Source organism: Rhinolophus sinicus, chromosome 17 (assembly GCF_057876585.1).
Source record: "Rhinolophus sinicus isolate RSI-liver-muscle chromosome 17, RSI-T2T, whole genome shotgun sequence".
NCBI lineage: Eukaryota > Metazoa > Chordata > Mammalia > Chiroptera > Rhinolophidae > Rhinolophus > Rhinolophus sinicus.
Window position 1 is genome coordinate 122,646,528 of NC_142517.1, and position 21,009 is coordinate 122,667,536.

The following is a 21,009-nucleotide window of genomic DNA, read 5'->3' on the forward strand; positions in this document are numbered from 1 at the left end:
GAGGGTGCTAGATGAAGATAAAGGAGATCAACTATATGGTGATGGAAGGAGAACTGACTCTGGGTGGTGAACACACAATGTGATAGATAGGTGATGTATTATTGAATTGTGCACCTGAACCCTATGTAATTTTACTAACCATTGTCACCCCAATAAACTTTAATTAAAAAAAAAGATTTTATCTCTCTTTGTTTCTTGGTTCTCTTCACTCCATGTTGGCTTCATTCTCAGACAGGATTTCTCAGTGCTGTGGAAAGGCTGCCATGTTGCTCCTAACTTGAGCATAGTGCCAACACATAGTTTTGTTGGTGCCATTCCTATTGGCCCAGCTTGAGTCATGTGACCATCCCTGAACCAATCACGGTGATTATTGGTAGGGATGACTCTCCTCACCCAGGTCTGGATCATGTGCTCACTCCTGGACTGCTGTTGGTGAAAGCTCCACCCAAGCCATGTGGTCTGAGATTAGGGAAAGGCAAGGGGGTTCTTGTATCAGAAGAAGAGGGAATAAAGTCTGTCCTGACACAACGAACAAACGTTTATTAGGTTGAACCTTAAAAAAAAATGTTAATATTCAAATATATTTTACCTACAAAAATGGTGACTAATATGACTCAACCTAATACCCGCCAGGTTTGGTCTGGCCCCTTAGTATCTGCTACCATAGCATTTATCAGGTTGCAATGGCATCCACCATAAGTTCTGCAGTTGCTTACTCCAGCCAACCAATAGATTTGTAAATATGTCGTTATGAAAGCCTCTGAAGTCTTGACTATCAGCCTCAGTCATCTTTCTGGGCCTCCTGGGAAGGGGTGCCATCTAGCCCCTTGGGTTTCATGAATGGGGCTGAGGTTACCAAGGGCGATTTCCCCAGGCCCCTATCATTCTGCTTCACAGCACCTGGATCAGCGTAGGTACTCCATAAATATTCATTGAATGAATGTGCTTAATTAGTTTTCCAAGTGTTTATTGCTTTTGGAAAAATGCAAAAATAAAAATAAAAATAAAAATGACATGATTTCTTGTAGGAAAAGTAATTAAAAATAAAATGTCCTGCCAACCAGATGAATCCTCTCCACAAAATGAAGGAACGAATGAATCAGTGTTATAATTGAATAAGCATTAAACGAGACGGTGATGGCCATCACCAGCAACCCACAAGAGAGGTTGCAAAGACAATAGAAATCTTACCCTTTTACATAGTCAGGCAGATCCAATCCATCATACACACATGCTAATTGCCTTTATTCAAAGGAAAAGTAGAACTTCTCGTATCTTTTCCACAAGTGGGAAATTACAACGTGGAGCCAAGCGCCTGGGCTAAACTCCCATAGTGACAGGGAGGCAGAGCACCATTTTCCTTGATGTTCACATTTCAAAGAGGTGACTCCAAGGTCTTCATTCCTGGGATGCAAAATGGCAAGAGGCTTAATTAGCTTTTTAAAAGATTTACATGCATCTCAAAGAGAAAGGGAAAAGATTTACAATGAGAAGTTTTTAAAACGGAAATACTAAAAGAAAAATAAGAAGAAAAAAGATCTCTTTCCTTTTTGGCACAGGGAAATGTTTAAATTTAATTTTTGAGGGGATTTGCAGGGGAAGAAAAATCCTTTTCCTTCTACCTTTCTACGTTCACTAAAGGGAGGGTGGATATTGGAAGGTGGGGGGGGGGGGTGTTGGAAATCCTTTCTCACAAAGAGAAAGAGACAGCTGAGGAGCCCTTCAGATGCTTCAGCCCCAGACATTTGAGTGAGCACATCTTGAGGTAACTCTGGTCTCAGCTGCTGTCTGACTGCAGCCATGTGAAAGACCCCCAAAAGAGACTGCCAGGCTGAACCCAGTCAATCCCCAAAACTATGAAATGACAATAAATAATTGCTGGTTTTCCATTGCTAGATTTGGGGGTAATGGGTATAAGAGTGTTGGAAACAGCTCACCTGAGTTTCAGTACCAGCCATCCTACCTCCTAGCTATATGACCTTGATTTATAGCCTCATCAAGTCAGTTCCTACACCTGTTAAGTGGCTTTAAAAATATTTCCAAGTGGGATTATTCTTCCTTTGCCACATTCCTCACAAATTAATTTTCTACCTTCTCCATCCAGGAGATTAAACTCTACGGACATTTCCTCCCCGCAGCCCCCATTTGTCTGCCTGTCTCTGGCTTTGGGTTGAGTTCAGCCAATGGAAGACATTGCCAGATCAGTGGCCAGGAGAAGAGAGAGGGCAGAGTATTTATCACAGTTTTGACAGTGGCTGCATTCCTCTATGGTTAAGTTCCTATGAGTGGCTTCTCTGTCAAGGACAGCTCTTGCCAGCCTCTGGGATCATTGTTTTCTGTCCTTACCCCTTGTTAAAGACAAAATTATTCTGACACTTGTTAAAAAATGATGATGAAGACTTTATTTAAGACTGTTGCAATAGGGGAGAGAGAGATCAAACTCCGCTTGGAATATGACAGGGTCAAGTGGGGATTTATAGCCAAGGAGCAGGATGAGGGGTAAGTGGATGGAAGATTACAAAGAGGAGAGATCAAGGATAGGAGGATTCTTGCTAAACCAACAGGATTTGGTGAGGGATGAGGAACTTGATCAAATATCAAGGGTGATAAGATCAAGGGTGGAGGCATTCTCACAAAACTGATGGCAGAATCCTTGCCGAGACTGGGTGAGGCAGGCCAAACAGTCAGGGTCACATTGGAGGCCTAATCAAGAAGAGAACTCAGAGGAGACTGACTAAAATTTGGTCAAGAGAGACTCTTTGTCACCCTTCAGGCCCATTGTTGTTAATCCCTAGTGCCTCACCATCCCTTGTTGGTTCCCTTAACCCTGCCCACACTTCTGCACATAGTCCTTTCATTAAACTGTCTTCAATTAAATCACATGAGCAATGGTTCCTCCTCTCCTGCCAGCCTCTGACTGCTGGTCCTACCTACCCCATAGGCTGGTTTTGCAGATCAGATGAGATGATGTGTGCAAAAGAACTGCGGAAGCCCCAGGGTTTAGGAAGTCATCTTCATGGATTAGAGGAATCCTAGTACAGTGCAAAGGGCATGGGCGTTGGGTTCAGTCCTGATTTCAAATTCTGCCCCTGCCCCTTATTGGCTGTGTTGTTGGAGGGCAGTTCTTATCCTCTCCAAGCCTCAATCTCCCAACCTATTAGTCAAGGAAAGTAATTCTCTCTCACGTAGTCTTGGAGGATCTAACAACACACTGCAAATTCCTACAAGACTCCTTCACACATTGCAGATATTACATAATGTTGTTTGGTCCCTATGTCTTCCTCCAACCTCTTATGAAATTGTTTTCTTAAGTGGGGTTTACAAAGCCACTAACAGAATACATGGCTTGTAAAAGGGCTTCTCGCAGAGTACTTCAGACCCTTTTCTCAAAGGCCTCCCATTTAAGGAAGAACAATGGCTTGCCACAGGCCAGAAATTTATTGAATTGCCCAGAACAAATGTTGTTTTGCTTTTTCAGTGGATATCATGAGGTTCTGGTAGAGAACAGAGATTGCATTTTTATATTGTTTTATTTTTATTTCTTTCCATCAAAAAATAATATACAGTAGTTACAGAAAATATTCAAGCAACAGGAAATCTATACAGTAAAAATTGCAAGTCCTTAACTCAAAAACTTTCTGATGCACATTTAGGGTGTTGGAGTTTAATTGGGGCCCAGCAAGTAACATTTTTCTTTCCAGTCTAAATATTGAACCAATTGAGAAATAAGATTAAAACAGACATGACCAATGTCACTTTTTAAAAAAATTTTATTGGGGAGTACTAGGGAACAGTGTGTTTTTCCAGTATCCATTAGCTCCAAGTCAAGTCGTTGTATTCAATCTAGTTGTGGAGGGCGCATCTCACTGGCCCATGTGGGAATCGAACAGGCAACCTTGGTGTTATGAGCGCTGCGCTCTCACCAAACTGAGCCAACCGGCCGCCCCGATGTCACTTTTATTAGTGATAACATTGGTCTTGGAGAATGTGGTTTATACTTGTGGGAAAGAGGGTTTTCTAACAGTGAACCCCAGAATTAGGTAGGTCACCACCCTGTCACTGGTGATACTGGATCAATACAGGCAGAGCCTTGACCACCAACGACAGCCTGGCCCAGGGCAACTCAGTTTCAGGCTCTCTGCAGGTGGGGGTGCTGTGAAAGGAAGGGGAGAGTTGGGGGGCAGAATCTCATGCCAGTCCTTATCCCAAATGCATTAATTAATCATATAGAGCTCGGCACACGTGTGTGTGCGCTTCCATGCATGCGTGTGTGTGTGTGTGTGTGTGTGTTGCGGGGAGGGACATGACTGAGGTGGGTAGAGAGAAGCCAGAAGTAGTATCCTCATAGTTACTTTACACAAGAAAGGTAACATCAAGCGTGGGGCTAAGTGTTCCCCTTCCACTACATTATCTCCCGTTTTCTGCCACTACGACGGTGCTTCCACAGACCTCCTTGCGCATCTTTCGTCGGTCGTTGGGTGAGTATTTCTATAGCGAAAGTTCCTAGAAGTGAGTTGGTGGTTATGTAAACTTTAGATTGACATGTACTGAATATTGACTGCTGACCTGAGAGCAGAAAGCATTTCCCCCCTTTTTATTTCTGCGGTGATTTATGAATCTCACCTCGCCTCTTCAGGTAGGAAGGCTGCTGAGGACTACAGCATCTTACTTTAACAGCCGCTTAGCAATCTGACCAGAGGTCATTCACAGAGAATCAGAGCCAGCCACGGAGCGCAGAGGCAGGCTCTCCCCTCTGACATGCTGAGTCACGTGTGCCTGGGTGGCTCATTGATCTTCCTCTACCCTCAATGATCTCTTCTGTCAAACCAGTATATCACCTTCAGATTTTGGGGGAGTTTAATGAGCTGATGTATTTTAAATGCCCGGGGAAAGGTCAAGATAGAAGGAGAGGCAAGTGGAAAGGGAATGGGCACCAATGCACAGGAAGAAAGTATTGAGTGTACAAAAGCCGTTGGAGGGTACCTTGCACTGAAAGGCCAAATGCCATCCTCCAGGAAATCTAAGCACTCAGATGCAGGTTGAGCAGGCTACTGGGAATATCTGCCTAATGTTTAAACAGCCTCCAGCGAGGCCAGGAAGCATGAAACCTAAGGGCGAGTCAGCCCCGGGTGGACCTGATGGTCCTCCTTGGTCCACTTGATGGTGAAGGGCTTCCCGGGTGATGGTGCTCATGGAAGTGAAACTTCCCAGAATGAGCCAGCATAACTTTAATAGTGAAGAAAAATAAAGTGGAAATTGGAAATAAAGTGCAAGGTAGCTGCCCCGCAGAATAGACGCAACAGGCATTGATAGAGCACCCGCTGTCACAGGGCACTACTGGCGCAATCTTCTTTCATCCCGAAGGCGGGTATTAGATGTATCGTGAGGGATGAGAACACTGAGGTTCAAAAAGGTGACATGGGCTGTCCATCCGCACGCAGCAAGGTTGTGGCAGGGCTGAGTGCGCTTTCTGGACTTGGGGGTGTTGCAGCGTCGAAGGCTAAGCCAGCGTGCCCTCTCCTGGTCTCCTCGGCTCCCGGGCCGAGGCTGCGGGAGCCGGATCCAGGCCCCCGCGCCCTCCCTCCGCCTCCTCCCCTGCCAGCCTGCCCGCCAGTCCCCAGCCAGTCAGTCAGGCTGGGCGGAGGAGCGCAGGCAGCGCGGCGTCCTTATCAATGGGCCGGGCGGCATAGCGTGCGGCCACCTTTTCCGAGGAGGCGCAGTCCCGGGGTAGCCGCGGGTTGCCTGGCCCAATTATGGCTCCTCCGGGCGCGGCGGCGGGCCGGCATCTGGGACCCTGCGGGGGGCGCTGAGCTCCAGAGCCGGCGGTGAGCACGAGTGGGCGGCCGTCGGGGCGCCCGCGGGGAGCGCGCTGGGCACCATGCGCCCCTGCCTGCAGCCGCGGTCGCTGCGGCTGCTGCTGTTGCTGCTCGCCGGCGCGGCGCACACTGTGAGTACCGCGCCCCTCCGCGGGCAGAGGGCCCCCTCCGGGTTCACACGGATTGGGGTGGCGGGCACCCCCAGATCTTCCACTGAGGTGTGGGGATCCTTACCCCCGTCCCCTTCTCCAATAATCTCTATCAGCTTCTCTCCAGAGGGCTTCCTCCCCTCAAAATAAATACGTGTGCGCCAGGCAAGGCAGCTCTGAGATGAATCCCCTGGTTTCCATCCCACCCCTTCCTCCAGGCTGCGACTGTAAGGCCCTCCTAGACGGAAATTCTCCAGCCGTCCTTGGCGGTGCCTATTGTGTGCTGGGCACTTTGCCTCCATTAATTCATTGAAACTTCATAATCTCTTCACAAGGTTGATGTTATCACCCTCACTTTACAGCCAAGGAAACCGAGACTCAGAAAGACCAAAAATCTTGCCCCCAAAAAAGACGGTTGGAACCCACATCCGTCTGCCCCAAAGCCTTGACATTCACACACAGGGCCTGCAGGTGGGAAAACCTCAGATAGCTCAGCCCGGAGCTTCCGGGCGTGTGATGGGACCGTTTGCAGCTCCCTCCCCCTCCTCTTCTGTGGAATTTGGCTCCACAATGTCTGCATGCCCAGGGACTCCTGACAGCCTCTGGTCTCCACAAAGGAGCTCCAGGGAGAAGCTGGAAGAGAAAAGAGACGGCGGTGGAGTGGATGGCCATGGCTTGTTTTTCTTTCCCACAAAAACTCCTGGGAATCTGCAGGCCTCTCCCTGTGGGATTTGTAAAGTGTCTGCACCCAGATGAGCTGGATGGAAGGAATGGGGGTGGAGTGGGGGATGGAGAGTGGGTAGGTGTAGATTCCAGAACTACTCCTTTCCACCAACATTCCAAACTGGCCCCCCGAGTCTGTCCCAAAAATTCCCCAGGGAAAGCTCTTGGGAACCCAATTTTGAGTCTCCAGTGTCTGTCCTGAGCAAGTCCTTCCTGGTGTCCAGTGACCTTGCCCCCCTGTAGTCCTCTTTTGCTTGATCCTAAGAAAAACCTCAGCTCCCCGAGCTGATGGGAGTGTTGGCACTCAGGAGACGCCCATCTTTCTGGCAAGTCCATAACATTCCAGCAGCAGTAGTTTGGAAGAGTGGAATTTGGGGCTCTCGTTCCCAAATTCCCTTGTATCCTTGGACCTTTTTCTCCTCAGTGCTGGTGAAGAAAGGTGCTAGAACAAAAGCACTTCCTCATTAGTCTGAACTCCTAATTTGGGGAAAAGCCACAGAGGCATTGGGGAAAAATCAAAACCAAATACAGCTTAGAGGTGTGTTGTTATTCAGTGCCCAGGGATGGGAGAGGGGATAGTTCCTTCTTTGAGACCCTCCAGCCTCCCTCCTTCTTAAGTATTTGTAGTAACCCTGAGGTTGTCCAGAGAAATTAACAGGCAGTGGACTTCAGGACTGAGGTTCAGCCTGTATTTTAATCTCCCCCATGTTATCTCAGGAAGGAGCAGAGGGGAAAATAAGAAACTTTGCTTGGTTCAAGTCTTTGGTGTGTCTCAGGAGGTTGCTTTGTTATATGCTCTGGTCCAATTCCCTCATTTTACAGACGAGCAAACTGAGACCACAGGGAGACGGGACCTGCCCCATATCTGCAGGTTAGTGGTAGAGCTGGGACTAGAACCCAAATCTCTTGATTCCCAAAGACCCAGAGCTTTGTTAATTACATCTCTTGTCTTTCTTTGCATGTCACTTTCATACACTCATGTACTGCCTTGTATTATTGCAAGATAGTTTTCTGTGTGTAAGTCTTGGTCCTCTGATTATTTTATGGGCTTAACCAGACCTGAGGTCTCACATTTCTTGGCAGAGAACTCCTTTAATAAATAGGAGTGGAACTGACCTAATTTGATTGGTGTTATTTCCCAGCCTATGAAACCCTGTTTTCCTTCGTGTGACTGAGTGGTCAGACATTTGATTTTGAAATTTAAGGGTATTCAAACAACTGTTTATTCATTTGGGGCTCTCTTGAGGAAGATCACAGGCTTCTTCCTAATAAGGAGTCATTAAGGCCAAATTCTTTGTTACTACCCCCCACCCTCACTGCCTTTCCATACAGGGAGAAGCCAGGAGGGTACCTTACAAGTGGAAGCCAAAAAGTGATGATGGCTGATAGGAGCAGTTTTCTCAGATTGTTATAGGAAACCCTGATCACACCTCCCCTTGCTACCCCACGCCCAGGTATTGCAAGAGCACTTTTACCTGGAAGAGTATTGCAGTTACTCACCAGTATACCTGTCCTCCCCTCCTCCCCAATACACGCACTTCAAGCTTGAGCATTGAGACTTAGTTGCCTTCATCCTTTATCCCTGGAGCCTGTCACAGTATAAGAGGGAGCACAATGAGTATGTATTGGTTGAATGAATGAATGAATGAGTGAAATGATGATGATATCCAGAGTGACTGCTTAAGCTGTGGCAATTTCATATAGCAACAAGTAGGGGGGAATGACATCTTGAAAGCAATGATTGCTTTAAAAATTGTGCATAAGTGTATCAAGCAAAGGAGAATTAGTCATTCAAGGTAGGGCTTTTTAATCCAGGGCATCTGGCAAACTGCCAACTTGATAATCTTAGTGAGTTAAGTGGGATGTGTGGGGCTGCTTTTTCCTTCAATCACTGTTTCTTAACTTTGATGCTATAATCCTGGATATTAAATCTGGGCTTTCAACAAGCGGTGCCAGGAAGAGAGCTATGCCCTCCCTTGGCAAGGGCAGAAGTAATGGGGTGGGGATTATAGGGACAGAGTGCAGAGAGTGGAGATGGATAATTCTTTGTTGTATGTCCTGTGCATTGTATGATATCCAGCGGCATCCCTGGCCGCTACCCACTAGAAGCATCTCTCTAAGTCGTGACAAGAGGAATGTCTTCGGACATTGTCAAATGTCCTCTGGGAGGCAAGGAGGGCAAAAATGCCCCTGGTTGAGAACCACTGCCTTAAGGTTGTCATGTTTCAGGGGAGATGCATTAACAGGGCTAATAATAGGTGTTAATTGCATGCTGGATGCAGGGCAGTGGGGTTGGTGGCAGGGAATCTGAGTCGGAGGATGAAAGCTGTACATGACGAAACATTTTCAAGCCACATAAAAAGACTTCTGTGGGGAATAATTTCCTTGATCTTTTTCACCCTCCCTTCCCACTTTACCCCTTCTTTCTCCATCCCTCCCCAGTTGACGGCTCAGAAACATAAAAACTCCAAGTATGGGGTCTGGTACACTGAAGCCTCCAGCACATGGTGGTCCCTGTCCCTTCCGGTGGTGCATCTGGGTTCAGAGGCTGACAGGCTCTTTGGCGGCTCTGTGAGCAGACTTTTAGGAAGGCCTGCAAAATGTCATGTGAGGAGCTGGCTATTGAGAATTCTTCAGAGGAGGGTCACTGGGATTTTTTTTTATACCTGAAAAATCACTGTCTAATTTTTTGAGGAAATACTTGTGGATTTATCTTGAAAATTTTACCATCCCTAAAATTAATGGAAATGATGATTTTAAAGTTTCCCCTTATTGGGCACCTTCACACCAGAAAGTCTGCTAAGCCCTTCCCAGCACTGATTTAATTCTCACATCAACACTCAGTAGCCCTCAGTGTGCAGATGAGGACACAGAAGCCATTTGCTCAGATCACCCAGGAGGACATGGTGGCATGATGATTCAGACCCAGGTCTTCTTAACCAGCACATGCGTCTTTCCCATCATGAGGCCTGCTCTGGTTTCTGGTCCCCAAAGGGCTGTCATAAAATTCTCTCCCAAATCTCAAAATAGCATTAATTTCAGTTTAACCTAATTGCTTTGTAAAACACAAAACACATCTAATTGTTTATAAAACAACCAATGTATTTTATGGATAAGCTTGGAATCACAGAATCAAACAAACAGGAAGTACACTTCACAGACTGTTGAAGGGAGTCCTCTTGGCTTTGGTGTTAACTTTTTGGTGTCCCCATTGAGCGTCCCTCTCTCCAGCCGGTCCCCATTCTCCCCATCCCGTCGTTACCTCCCACACCACGGGAAGACATCGCTCTCTTCCGGGTGCTCCTGTTGAAAGCCCAGATTAACATCCAGGGTTAGAGCTCCACCACTAGAGTGGCCCCATCCAGTGGCCCCTGATTTGGTCCCTGCTTCCTTGCCCTTAGCAAACTGAGGTTTCTCATCACTGACCTTCACTCAGGCTCTGGGACAACCTCCAACCCAAGGTAAAACCCACAACACCCGATCCTATCAACTTGCTTACATTACAAACAGAGGGCTGCTCAGGGTACTTGTGGACAAGTGAGAATGTCCTGGGACCCACCCAGCCTCCCCATTCTGTGTCTGACAGATTCCAAGGGGCATGTAGGGAAGAGACGTCCCTGGTTGATCGTCTCCTGTGGTCCCAGCCCATCATACTGCCAGGATTCCTGAGTTTTCCAGAGTCTTCTCCAGAATCCCTACAGGTCCAACATCCGTTTTCTCACCCCGGACTCTCAGAGGCTCTCCCTGATGTGCACACGTCTTTTCAAATTCCTCACCTTACCACCTCCCCTTCATTTTCACCACACGGGTTTGCCTCCCACTTCCTGAGAGTCAACACTACGTGGATGAATTTCTTCTCAGCAACATCTTACAGGTGTGTCTAAATGATGCCCTCCTGTTCTCTTCCTTCCTGTCTGCTCAGTCGTCTCGGGTTGCCGTAACAAAACACCGCAGACTGGGGGGCTGAAACAACATCTATTTTCTCCCATTTCTGGAGAATAGAAGTCCAAGATTAAGGGCCAGCAGTGTTGGGTTCTAGTGAGAGCCCTCTTCCTGGCTTGCAGAGGCTGATTGGTCCTCATGTGGCCTTTCCTCCGAGCAGGTGCAGACAGAGAGCCGAGTTCTCTGGTGTCTCTTCTTATAAGGACACTAATCCTATCAAATCAGGGCCCCACCCTTATGACCTCATTGAACCTTAAGTTAAATCACCTCCTTACAGGCCCCTCTCCAAATATAGCCATACTGCGGTTAGGGATTCAACATACATGTTTTGGGGAGACAGAAACATTCAGTCCGTTATACCATCCAAGTAAAACAGAGGCTGTACTCCTGCCTGCGGCCAGTCTCTATACCAGAGCTGATCCTGCCACCACCATCCTTAATGACCTCTGAGATGACACAATGCAGCCTCTGTGACCAACCTTCACCATATTTCTTTGGACTGGCTTTTTCCATCAGCTGATCAACTTGCCTAAGTCTGTCCAACCCAGGCGGTAAAGAGCTCTGGGCCCTTCTAGCCAGTTCCACCTCTGCCCCCTGACGGCCAGCTTCTTGGAAGAAGCGTCCATGATCATTGCCCCCACGTCCACTCATTTCTCAGCCCACTGCAACCTGGCTCCTTCCACACTACCCATTGAAATCAGTCTCAGCAGTGGCCTTCATTTTGCCACATTCACTGCACAGTTTTCAGTCGTGGTCCTGCCTAGGGTGACCGCGTGATTTATGAGAGAGATGAGACATTATGAATAATGACATTGAGACAACAGGCATACACGCAGTCTGTCCTGGGCAAAGTGGGGCATGGGACCATGCCTGTCGGAGATGTTCAGTGCCAGGACACTCCCTTCTTTCTTCTCTCCCTTCCCTGGGCTTCTTTTTGTAGTCTCCTGGTTTCCATCCTGTGCCTCGTGCTGTTCCTCCCGGAGCTCCGTCTTCTGAGCCTGTAGGGACCACTCCCTCGGCTCTTCCTCTTTGGCCCTTCCTCTCCTCTGCTCTCTCTTACCATGCGTTCTCCCTTGGCAGTCCCACTTGTTATAAATCCAAGCTTCCTTAACCAAAACTCCCAAGCCTATGTCTCTTTTCCTTGTTTTTCTTGTTCTTTAAACTATCAAGGCACCCAAACCAGACTCCTGGGAGCCACACTGCCCCGTGCCCTCACCCCGTACTCAGACCACCTCCTGCTCTTGCAGAGTCTGCCTATACACTGTCACACCTGGGCCCTCCTCTTTATAGGGTGTTGCTGCTCTGGTTACAACAATTCTTCCTCATTTCTTGCCTAAATGGCAGAGCCACCTCCTGGGATGACCCTGCTGCCACTTTTGGTCCATTATGATCTGGCCGCTGCCTTCACTATGCATTCTGGCCATTGACCCACGTGGACCCCTTTAGAGACCATGAAGTTCAAGGGCATGAGCTGTGACCCTTTTACCTTCATGTCCCCAGTGATGAGCAGATTGCTGGGCATATAGTAGGTGCCCAATAAACGTTTGCTGAAATGTGTTTTGAACTGGTTGTATGATAATGAGTTCCCTCTTCTTATTTTTCATTCAATAAACTAGACTCTTATTTCCTTTTTTTTTTTTTCCTCCTTGAAACTATTTCTTTCCAGTCTCAAGCTGGCAGGCAAGTAATTATAAAGTGTGATCAGCAAAGTGATGTTGATACTCTTAATCTTCTTCAGAATTCAATAGGGCATTATTATACCGCCTTTCAGATTTTACCTTTTCAGATTTGATTTAAAAGTCCAAAATGAAACTCTAAAATAACTTATAGAACTCTCTTTTGACATCTTTCCCTCTTATTTTGGGGTTCACTTCATTACTGTCTCTCTGCAGCCTAGATTTTTCTGTTGCCTTTTAAAGGATGGAATATGATTGCCCCATAGCTTCTAAGCTTACATGCTCTGGGGATGGAAGGGATTGACCTTACTCCCTATTCCAATACCAAATATCCAAGAGAGGAAAGCAGGGTGTCCCAAATTTGGTGAGTTTTTTTTCCCTTGGTCTCATCGGTGAGATGGAACCTTATAGCATAAACCAACCTACCTCATGATGAAGGGGTCCTTCCCAGGGGGGAGTTGTGAGCTGATAGGCTGAGCAGACACCTCAAAATATGTCTGCCATCTGAGAAAATCCCCCAAAGAAAAGGACAGTGGAAGCTAGTCACCCAATCATCAAACAACAGGTAGGAATTAGTTCACTACAGTGGGCCAGCCATGACTAGGTGTTGAGTGAGACACAAAGGGTGACATGCCCTACAGAGATACTAATAGACGTGCAAAATCTCAGAGAAGTTACAACTTAAGTGTCTTTTCTAAAATAAAAATAAAAAAGAAATAAATAAAAAATACTGTAGGTTATACCCTAGCAAAACCAAAACTGAATCTAAAATATTGGATACAAAAAAGTGGAATTTATCCAGCATGGCCAGGGACAGATAGCAGTTCCATAGTTCTGCAACAGACCAAAAAGAATTTAGTTCAGAAAGTCAAAGGGCTCCCAGAGGCAAATCCCGGAGAAGCTAGTTGTCAATATTACACAGTGTTGTTCTATTCAGAACCTAGGGGTACAACTATGACATATAATTGATGCGGTGAAAGCCTATCAATTTTGTGATCAACAAGAAAAAAGAAAGTCAACTTAAAATTCCTGAAAAAGACAAAAGTTATATGAAAAAAATTTGTGGTCCAAGTATTTTAAAAACAGAACTTTGGCATGATTTTAGCAATATTTTTAGAACTCTGCATGTAAAGATGACTTGGACTCAAAACTCTGAAACTAGCAAGGAAAGTATACATAATGTATGGGGTTTTTTGGTTAATTTAAATAATAAAGAAAAGCACCATTTAGTAAATGTTTTTTCTCACAATCCCTTATTAAATTTATGGGGAATACATATTCTTCAATGTACTTAGGTCTGAGGTGTGCTATTTTTACTACCAAATAGCACCCTTTTCTGAGTACCAGCTACTTTGGTATTTTCTGCTCAAAGCACTTCACTTATAACACCAAATATATGGGGTTTTTCCTCACAGTGACAACCAATTCTTCAACTCTGTAGACACTAGCTAGGTGTCTTCCAATTCAACTATCACAGGTAAGGACTCCATCCCATAAGACTGCTCTTACGTCAGACACCAACTGCAAGTCTGGGTCACCCACATTTCTGACTGACTGGCTGTAAATTGGGGTTCCCACGACCCCGTCCTTGGGTTTGATAATTTGCTAGAATGGTTCACAGAACTCAGGAAAGTGCGTTTCTTACTATTACTGGTTTATTATAAAGGTTATATCTCAGGGAGAGATGTTATAGGGCAATGAAGAGGGCGTATGGAGTTCTCATGCCCTTTTCTGGGTGCACCCCCTCCCTCGATGTATTCTCCAACTTGGAAACTCTGAACTCTGTTGTTTAAGGCATTTATGGAGGTGCCATCACACAAGCATGACTGACAAAATCGTTGCCCATTGTTGATTATTCAGTTTCCAGACTCTCTCTGCTCTCTAGGGGTCGGAGGGTAGAACTGAAAGTCCCAACGCTCTAACCATATGGTTGGTCTTTCTGGTGACCAGCCCCCAACCTGAAGCTATCTAGGGGTCCCCAGCCACTAGTCACCTTATTAGCACATAAAAAAATCCCTTATCACCACTTTGGAGGTTCCAAGGGTCTTAGAAGCTCTTGTCTCAGGAGCTGGGGACTAAGACCAAACATTACAGCGAAAGAAGCTCCTCTTACCCCAACACGCAGGAGAGTACAAGGGTCCTAGGAGCGCTGTGCCAGGAACCAGGGACAAAAACCAAATATATAAATGTCTTATTATGTCACACAGGACTTCCAATTTAAAATGTCAGATTAACCACGTGTGTTTATCTACTCTGCCTGTGGGGATGCCTTAAAATGATAGCAAAGGAATTGAAAGAGTTTTTTAAACCTACAAAGTCAAAGAGAACAAGACAAGAGACAATAAGGAAGCAGAAGTTCCAAGAAGTCTTTGGGAAATGGAAACTGAATGAAGCAGTGGTGGCCATGTAGGGAACAAAACAATGTAAATTCCTCAGTGCTGGGGGGGGCGGGAGGGGGGCATCGATGAGAAGCTGTCCGGTTGGCCGGCAGCACCCTGGAAAGGCCCCAGACGTGGAGGAGAAACACCCCATAGACCCTGATTGTGGGGCCCTTCGCGGCCTGATTACTTTATAGTGAAGGCTACCAGTCAACAAATGGGTCAGGCCCATGGTGGTTCCAAGGGCCACTTTCATGCCTGAAGCTTAAATGTGACATTGAAGAAGGCCTCTAGCATGGAAGTGAACAAATAGGAGAGAAGAACTTAGAGGGACCGTGCAGAGAGGACGAAAAACTTAAAACACACGACTACAACTAATATCCTGAAATACAGTTCTGTAAAAAGGATGCTGGAGCCAAGAAGAGGAAGTGTAGAAAACAGAATGCTATGCAAAAGGAATCATCAGAGAATAAGAAAGGCTGTTTGGAAATTAAATGTATGATGACAGAACAGTCATTAGAAAACCTAGCAGATAATGTCAAGGAAATATTCCAGGAAGAAGATCACATAGACGAAATGGTAGAAGAGCAGAGAAAGGTGAAGATTAGAGGATCCATCCAGGCTGTCCATTATTCAGTTAATATGAATTCCAGGAAGCAGAATAGAGAAGATGAAGGGAGGAAATAATAAGACAAATACAGTATTTTTTTTTACAGATTTTCTTTTTTAAAAATTTTTTTATTGGGGAAGGGGGAACGCGACTTTATTGGGAAACTGTGTACTTCCAGGACATTTTTTTTAAATTGGGCAACAGTAGTGTGTTTTTCCTGGGATTCATACTAGTCAAGTTGTTGTCCATTCAATCTTAGTTGTGCTCTTAGTTGTGGAGGGCACAGCTCAGCTCCAGGTCTGGTCGCTGTTGTTAGTTGCAGAGAGCGCAGCCCACCATCCATTGTGGGAGTTTAACCAGCAACCTTGTGGCTGAGAGCCCGTGCTCCAACCAACTGAACCATCTGGCCACCCAGGAGCTCAGTGGCAGCTCATTGACTTTATTCTAGTTGCAGAGGGCGCAGCTCACTGGCCCATGTGGGAATCGATCCGGCAGCCCTGTTGCCCAGAGCTCGCTCTCTAACCAACTGAGCCACCCCTCCGCCCTACAGTATTTTTTAAATTCCCAGAAATGAAGAATACAAATATTCAGATAGAAATGCCCACTGAATAGCTACCCAATCAGTAAAAAAAGAACCATTTCTTCAAGAAATTTAAAAATAACTGAAAACAAAGAAAAATCCTAAATATTTCTAGAGAGAAAACATAAGTCACATACAAAAGATTTGGAATCAGAAATAAACTTTTTATCAACAACACAAGAAGAGAGGAGAAATGCCTTGAAAATTTGGAAGGAAAATGATCTTCTACCTAGCATTCTCTACCCAGATTATTAATTAATTTCATAATTAATCAAATTAATAAAAGCTTGTTCACTCCTGCAAAAATTAAAATATTTACCTCCTATGTATGCTTTCTTAGGAAGTTACTAGAGAATTTGCTTTTGTAAAACGAGGAAGTAAAGCAAGGCAAGAGACATGGAATCTAGGAAAAGGAAGGCTACCCAGGAGAGCTGGGGAGAGGGTACCCCAAACCACAGCCAGGTATCAGGTCTAGCCTGGAGCAAGAGGAAGGAGGACGGGGGAAGAGAGGTCTCCAGAAGGAAAACAACTGTTGATAGATGTCTAACAGCTGTCAGAGTACTTGGAAAATTTAGCCACATATAGAAAACTAATCAAATGGAAAAACAAAATAATTATTAACCTCAGGAAAAACAAAATGTACAAGAAGAGACATAATCATTTTACATGACTAGACTCGACAGTGAATGATATTTCATGGTCAAAATAAGTCATTATAAGTACAAACCATGGATTTAAAATTAAATCAAGTGGAAGATATGTAATATATGGGGGAGAGAAGTATACGTGGGGAGATCTAAAAACATCTAAATCTTGATCTTCCATAATAGAGAGTTTTTGGAGTTTTGGATAATGTCTCAAATTAATAAACCAAGAAATAGCTGTATAGGAACATAATTTTAAAATATATAGAGATACAAATGAGAATAAACAGCTAAAAAGAATTGAAAGTGATTGCCTCCGGAGAGGAAGTAAAAGTTAGGGAAGAGAACAGCTATTTCTCATTATAAATACTTTGTTACTAGTACAAGTAAAAATTTTTTTTAAAAATAGACTTATACAAATTCAAATGTTTTGTTGTTTTTTTAGAAACAGTTTAAAGGGAACTTTTAAGGACTAATAGCTCTTGTTTTGAGGAAAATATTATATAAATTTTTAGCAATTCTTTCATCTTGTCTCTTCTGTGAATTTTATGGAAAATTATATTTAATTAATAACTATATAGAAATACATATATAAATATGCATGCATATGGCTACTAAATACCTGACTCTCCTCCCCTTCTTGAGGTTAATCTAGGTAATAAAGGGGCTAGTTTCCCATGCATTCTCCCACCTGGGCACCTACCAAGTGGCTGCTCCATTGAACCCACAGGCTTCGTAGTCACCCCAGCAACCCTGAGGGCCCCCCTCCTTCACTGCTGGGCACCATCCGGAAGCTATGGCCTCAGTCCTTTCAGTAGAATGCTATTGTTGTCACACGTTTCTTTAGTTGGCATGCCACTACCACACAAAACTATCTTGGTTTATTACCTTTTAATGGATGGGTCAAGGGTAAAACATGTGGGATGACCCAGTTCACACCCATTAGGATGGCTGTTATTAACAGAAAAATAACCCAGGTTAATGAGGGTCGGGAGCACTTGGAACCCGTGTGCGTGGCTGGTGGAAATGTAAAGTGGTGTGTGGAGCTGCTGCGTACAAGTTTGGTGGTTCCTTGGAAAAGTAAACACAGCATTACCTTGTGATCCAGCAATTTCACTTCTGACTATATACCCAAAAGAATAAGAAGCAGGGGCTCAAAGAGATATTTGCACACTGATGTTCATAGCAGCATTACTCACATAGCCAACAGGTGGACGCAACCAAGTGTCTGTCCATCAACAGATGAATGGATGAACAAAACGTGGTACATATGTGCAACAGAATATTATTCAGCCTTAAAAACAAATGAAATTCTGATGAATGTTAAAACATGGATGTGAAATAAGCCAGACCCAAAGGAATAAATATTGTATGATTCCACTTACATGAACTATCTGAAATAGGCAAACTCATAAAGTCAGGAAGTAGAATAGAGGTTATCGGGCTGAGGCAGGGGCAATGTGTAGTTATTATTTAACAGGGACAGAGTTTCTGTTGGGATGTTGAAAAAGTTCTGGAGACGAATAGTGGTGATAGCTGTACATTATAAATGTACTTAATGACAATGAATTGTTTACCTAAACATGGTTAAAATGGTAAATTTTATGTTATGTATATTTTACAACTTAAAAAAAGTAACGTTAAGATGAGAAAAAAAGTAAACTGTCCTCTGATTATTATTTTTCCTATAGTCCCAGGGAAAAACACTAAGTAAATTGAACTTTTCTTGGAGGGGGGTCCCATTACAGGTGTTCTCTCATTTCTAATCTTGTTCCATTGCTGTCAAGAGTCTTCTTTGCCAGAATACCCTTTTCTTCAATCCCCGACAGTGCAAATTGCCACCCACTTTTGAGAAATTTCATTCCCCATTTACACACATTAATGCCATTCTAGAATCTATTTTCCACCCTGCATCAGTCAGCTCTGCTGCATAACAATCACAGATATCTCAGTGGCATCAGCAATAAATGTTTATTTCTCTCTTAGTGTTTTCAAGTGAGCTAGGGTTTGATTGACCAACACGATATGACAGTCATACAGTCAGGTACAGAGCATTTCTATTACCCAATTAGTACTTAATGACAATGAATTCATTGATGGTGCCCTATTATAGTCATACTTTCTTCCCTCCTATTCCCACCCCTTCCTTAACTCCTGACAACCACTAATATGTTCTCTGTTTCTATAATTTTGTCATTTCATGAACATTATATAAATGGAATCATATAGTATGTAACCTTTGGGGATTGGCTATTTTCACTCAGCATACTTCTCTGGAGATTCATCTAGGTTGGTACATGTATTAACAATTTGTTCAGCATCTTGGATCTGTAAGTCTATGTCTCTTGTCAAATTTGGGAAGTTTTCTCTTCTCCTTTTGAAATTTATATGAGTTTCAGATGAATTTCCACCTATGGAACATTAGTGTAGAGATGACAAGAGGGTATAAAAACCTGTTGGAAGGTTGGTTTCTGAAATCCGGATCCCTGGGTGTACGACCTTGGTCACATCCCATAACCTCTATGGTCCTTGATCTCCCTTTCTGTTTCTCTTCATAGGGTTATTTTGAGAATTAGATCTAAGTCAATGTATGTGAAAAGAATATTAAAATTCCATACTTTGTGAAAAGTAAAGTAGGAGTTCAACTTATCGATCTGTTCAGTTGTTCGTTCGTTCATTCATTCATTCAGATGTTTATCAAGTCTCAGGCACAAATGAAAGAATGGCACCATGTTTTGAAATCTACTCTGGGAAGAGCTAGGAAGCCAGATCTGTCTGCCAGTCCTTCCTCAGCCCTCCTGTCCATCTTCTCCCTGCAGTCGCTCTTGGTCTCAGATGGACACACGCTCTCTTCTGGCGGACAAGGAGATGGTTATGTGCAGGTTTCAAAGACCTTGTCTGCACCAGACTAAGCTTTCAAAATATGAGAAATAAACACAGTTGGAGTAAAATACATGAAGTCTTGCAGCTAATAGTAAAGTGCCAAGAAAGTCAATAACTTGTTAGATTCGGGAGCCTTGATAAACTTAGGGGCAAGATTTGCAGTGGACAAGCTACAGAACTCTGCCCCAGGAGTAGCTGTCTGCACCCCACTGTGGACTAGGAGCTTCTCACGGGCAGGACTTTGCCTCCCTGATTGCCCATGAATCCCCCTTGTTTAGCCCCATTCTTGCTCACAGGGAGTCCTTATGTGGGAGAACCAACTCAGTGGCAACGATGAGCATTCTTGGCTTGGGATTTGCAGGTTGGAGCCCTCCCTCGGCTGTGTGATGTGCTGCGGGTACTGCGGGAGGATCGGGACCAGTGCCTGCAGGAACTCGCCGAAGAGCGGACAGGAGACCTGGGCAGAGAGCAGCCCGCCCCAGGTGCGTAGCCCACCATAGTCCAGTCCTGACGTGCGTCTTGTCCATTCCCACCAGGTCGGGGAAATCTTGTCCTCTGGGCCTGAATGGGGATGGAGGGGGCTGGACCAGCTGTAGTCATGCAGGTAATCAGCTGGAGGGAAGGGTCTAGAATGATCCTGGCGATCATTCTACACATACTCAAAAAACATCATCACCACTCTTCCTTTCTCTGGGCTGTGCACACAGCCAGTGTTTTTGCACCATTAGCTTCTGCATGAGGACTTCACTAAGGTAAGAGTTTGATAAGAAGTACTTATCAAAGTGGTGCCTCTCATCCATTCTCTCACCTCCGCTGCTACTTTGATGTGTGAGGTAGTCAGAAAGGCCGCGTGGGTTCAGAAAAAACTGGGTCCTATGCTGGCTGACACGCACTTGCTGTGCAGCCATGGACAAATTATTTAACCTTGTGAGCCTCAGTTTCCTGATCTATAAAATGGACGTGATGTCTACTTCAAAATTATAATGAAAGTTAGATAAAGTATGTTAAATACAGGTGTTTCTTAAATATTATTAATTTATATGCTGATCATTATTGCTAATCAGACTTTGATTTTTAATTTGATATTTGAATGTTCATTTTATTTCTAGTTCCTTTCTTAACTTATCTTCTTCACTGATCTAAGGGTAAGGAAGGGTTGCATTAAGAAAAGGATAAAAAAAAAAGAAAGAAAGGCTCCATTACAGGTATTCAAATAAAAATGTGTACACACTTGTTCATAGTAGCACTAGTTATAATAGCCAAGAGATGGAAACAACCCAAATATCTGTCAACTGATAAACGGATAAACAAATGTGGTGTGCACAAACAATAGAGTATTATTCAGTCTTAGAAAGGAATGAAGTACTGATACATGCTGCAATATGGATGCATCTTAAAACGTGTTAAGTGAAAGAAACCAGTTACAAGACTCCATGCATTTTATGATTCCATTTATATGAAATGTCCACATTAGGTAAATCTATAGAGACAGAAATTAGATTAGCAATTGTCAGGGGCTGAGGGCAGGAGGAATGGGGACTAACTGCTTGGGGGTTTCCTTTTGGTGGGGGTGAAAATGTCTTAGAACTAGATGGAGATGGTGGCTGC

At 44.5% G+C, this 21,009-nt stretch overlaps 1 protein-coding gene across 2 annotated transcripts in view; it reads left to right on the forward strand.

The window, feature by feature from the left end:
- The first annotated feature begins 5,514 nt into the window (after window positions 1-5,514).
- Window positions 5,515-21,009, forward strand: part of SCTR (secretin receptor) — a 70,230-nt gene continuing 54,735 nt past the window's right edge. The window contains exons 1-2 of one of the 2 annotated variants that reach the window (XM_019715494.3): window positions 5,515-5,947; window positions 19,763-19,883. In XM_019715494.3, coding sequence (XP_019571053.2) covers window positions 5,879-5,947; window positions 19,763-19,883 — 190 coding nt within the window. In that variant the 5' untranslated portion in view covers window positions 5,515-5,878. The remainder of the gene's footprint in view (window positions 5,948-19,762; window positions 19,884-21,009) is intronic. The other variant, XM_019715493.3, reaches the window with a different exon arrangement.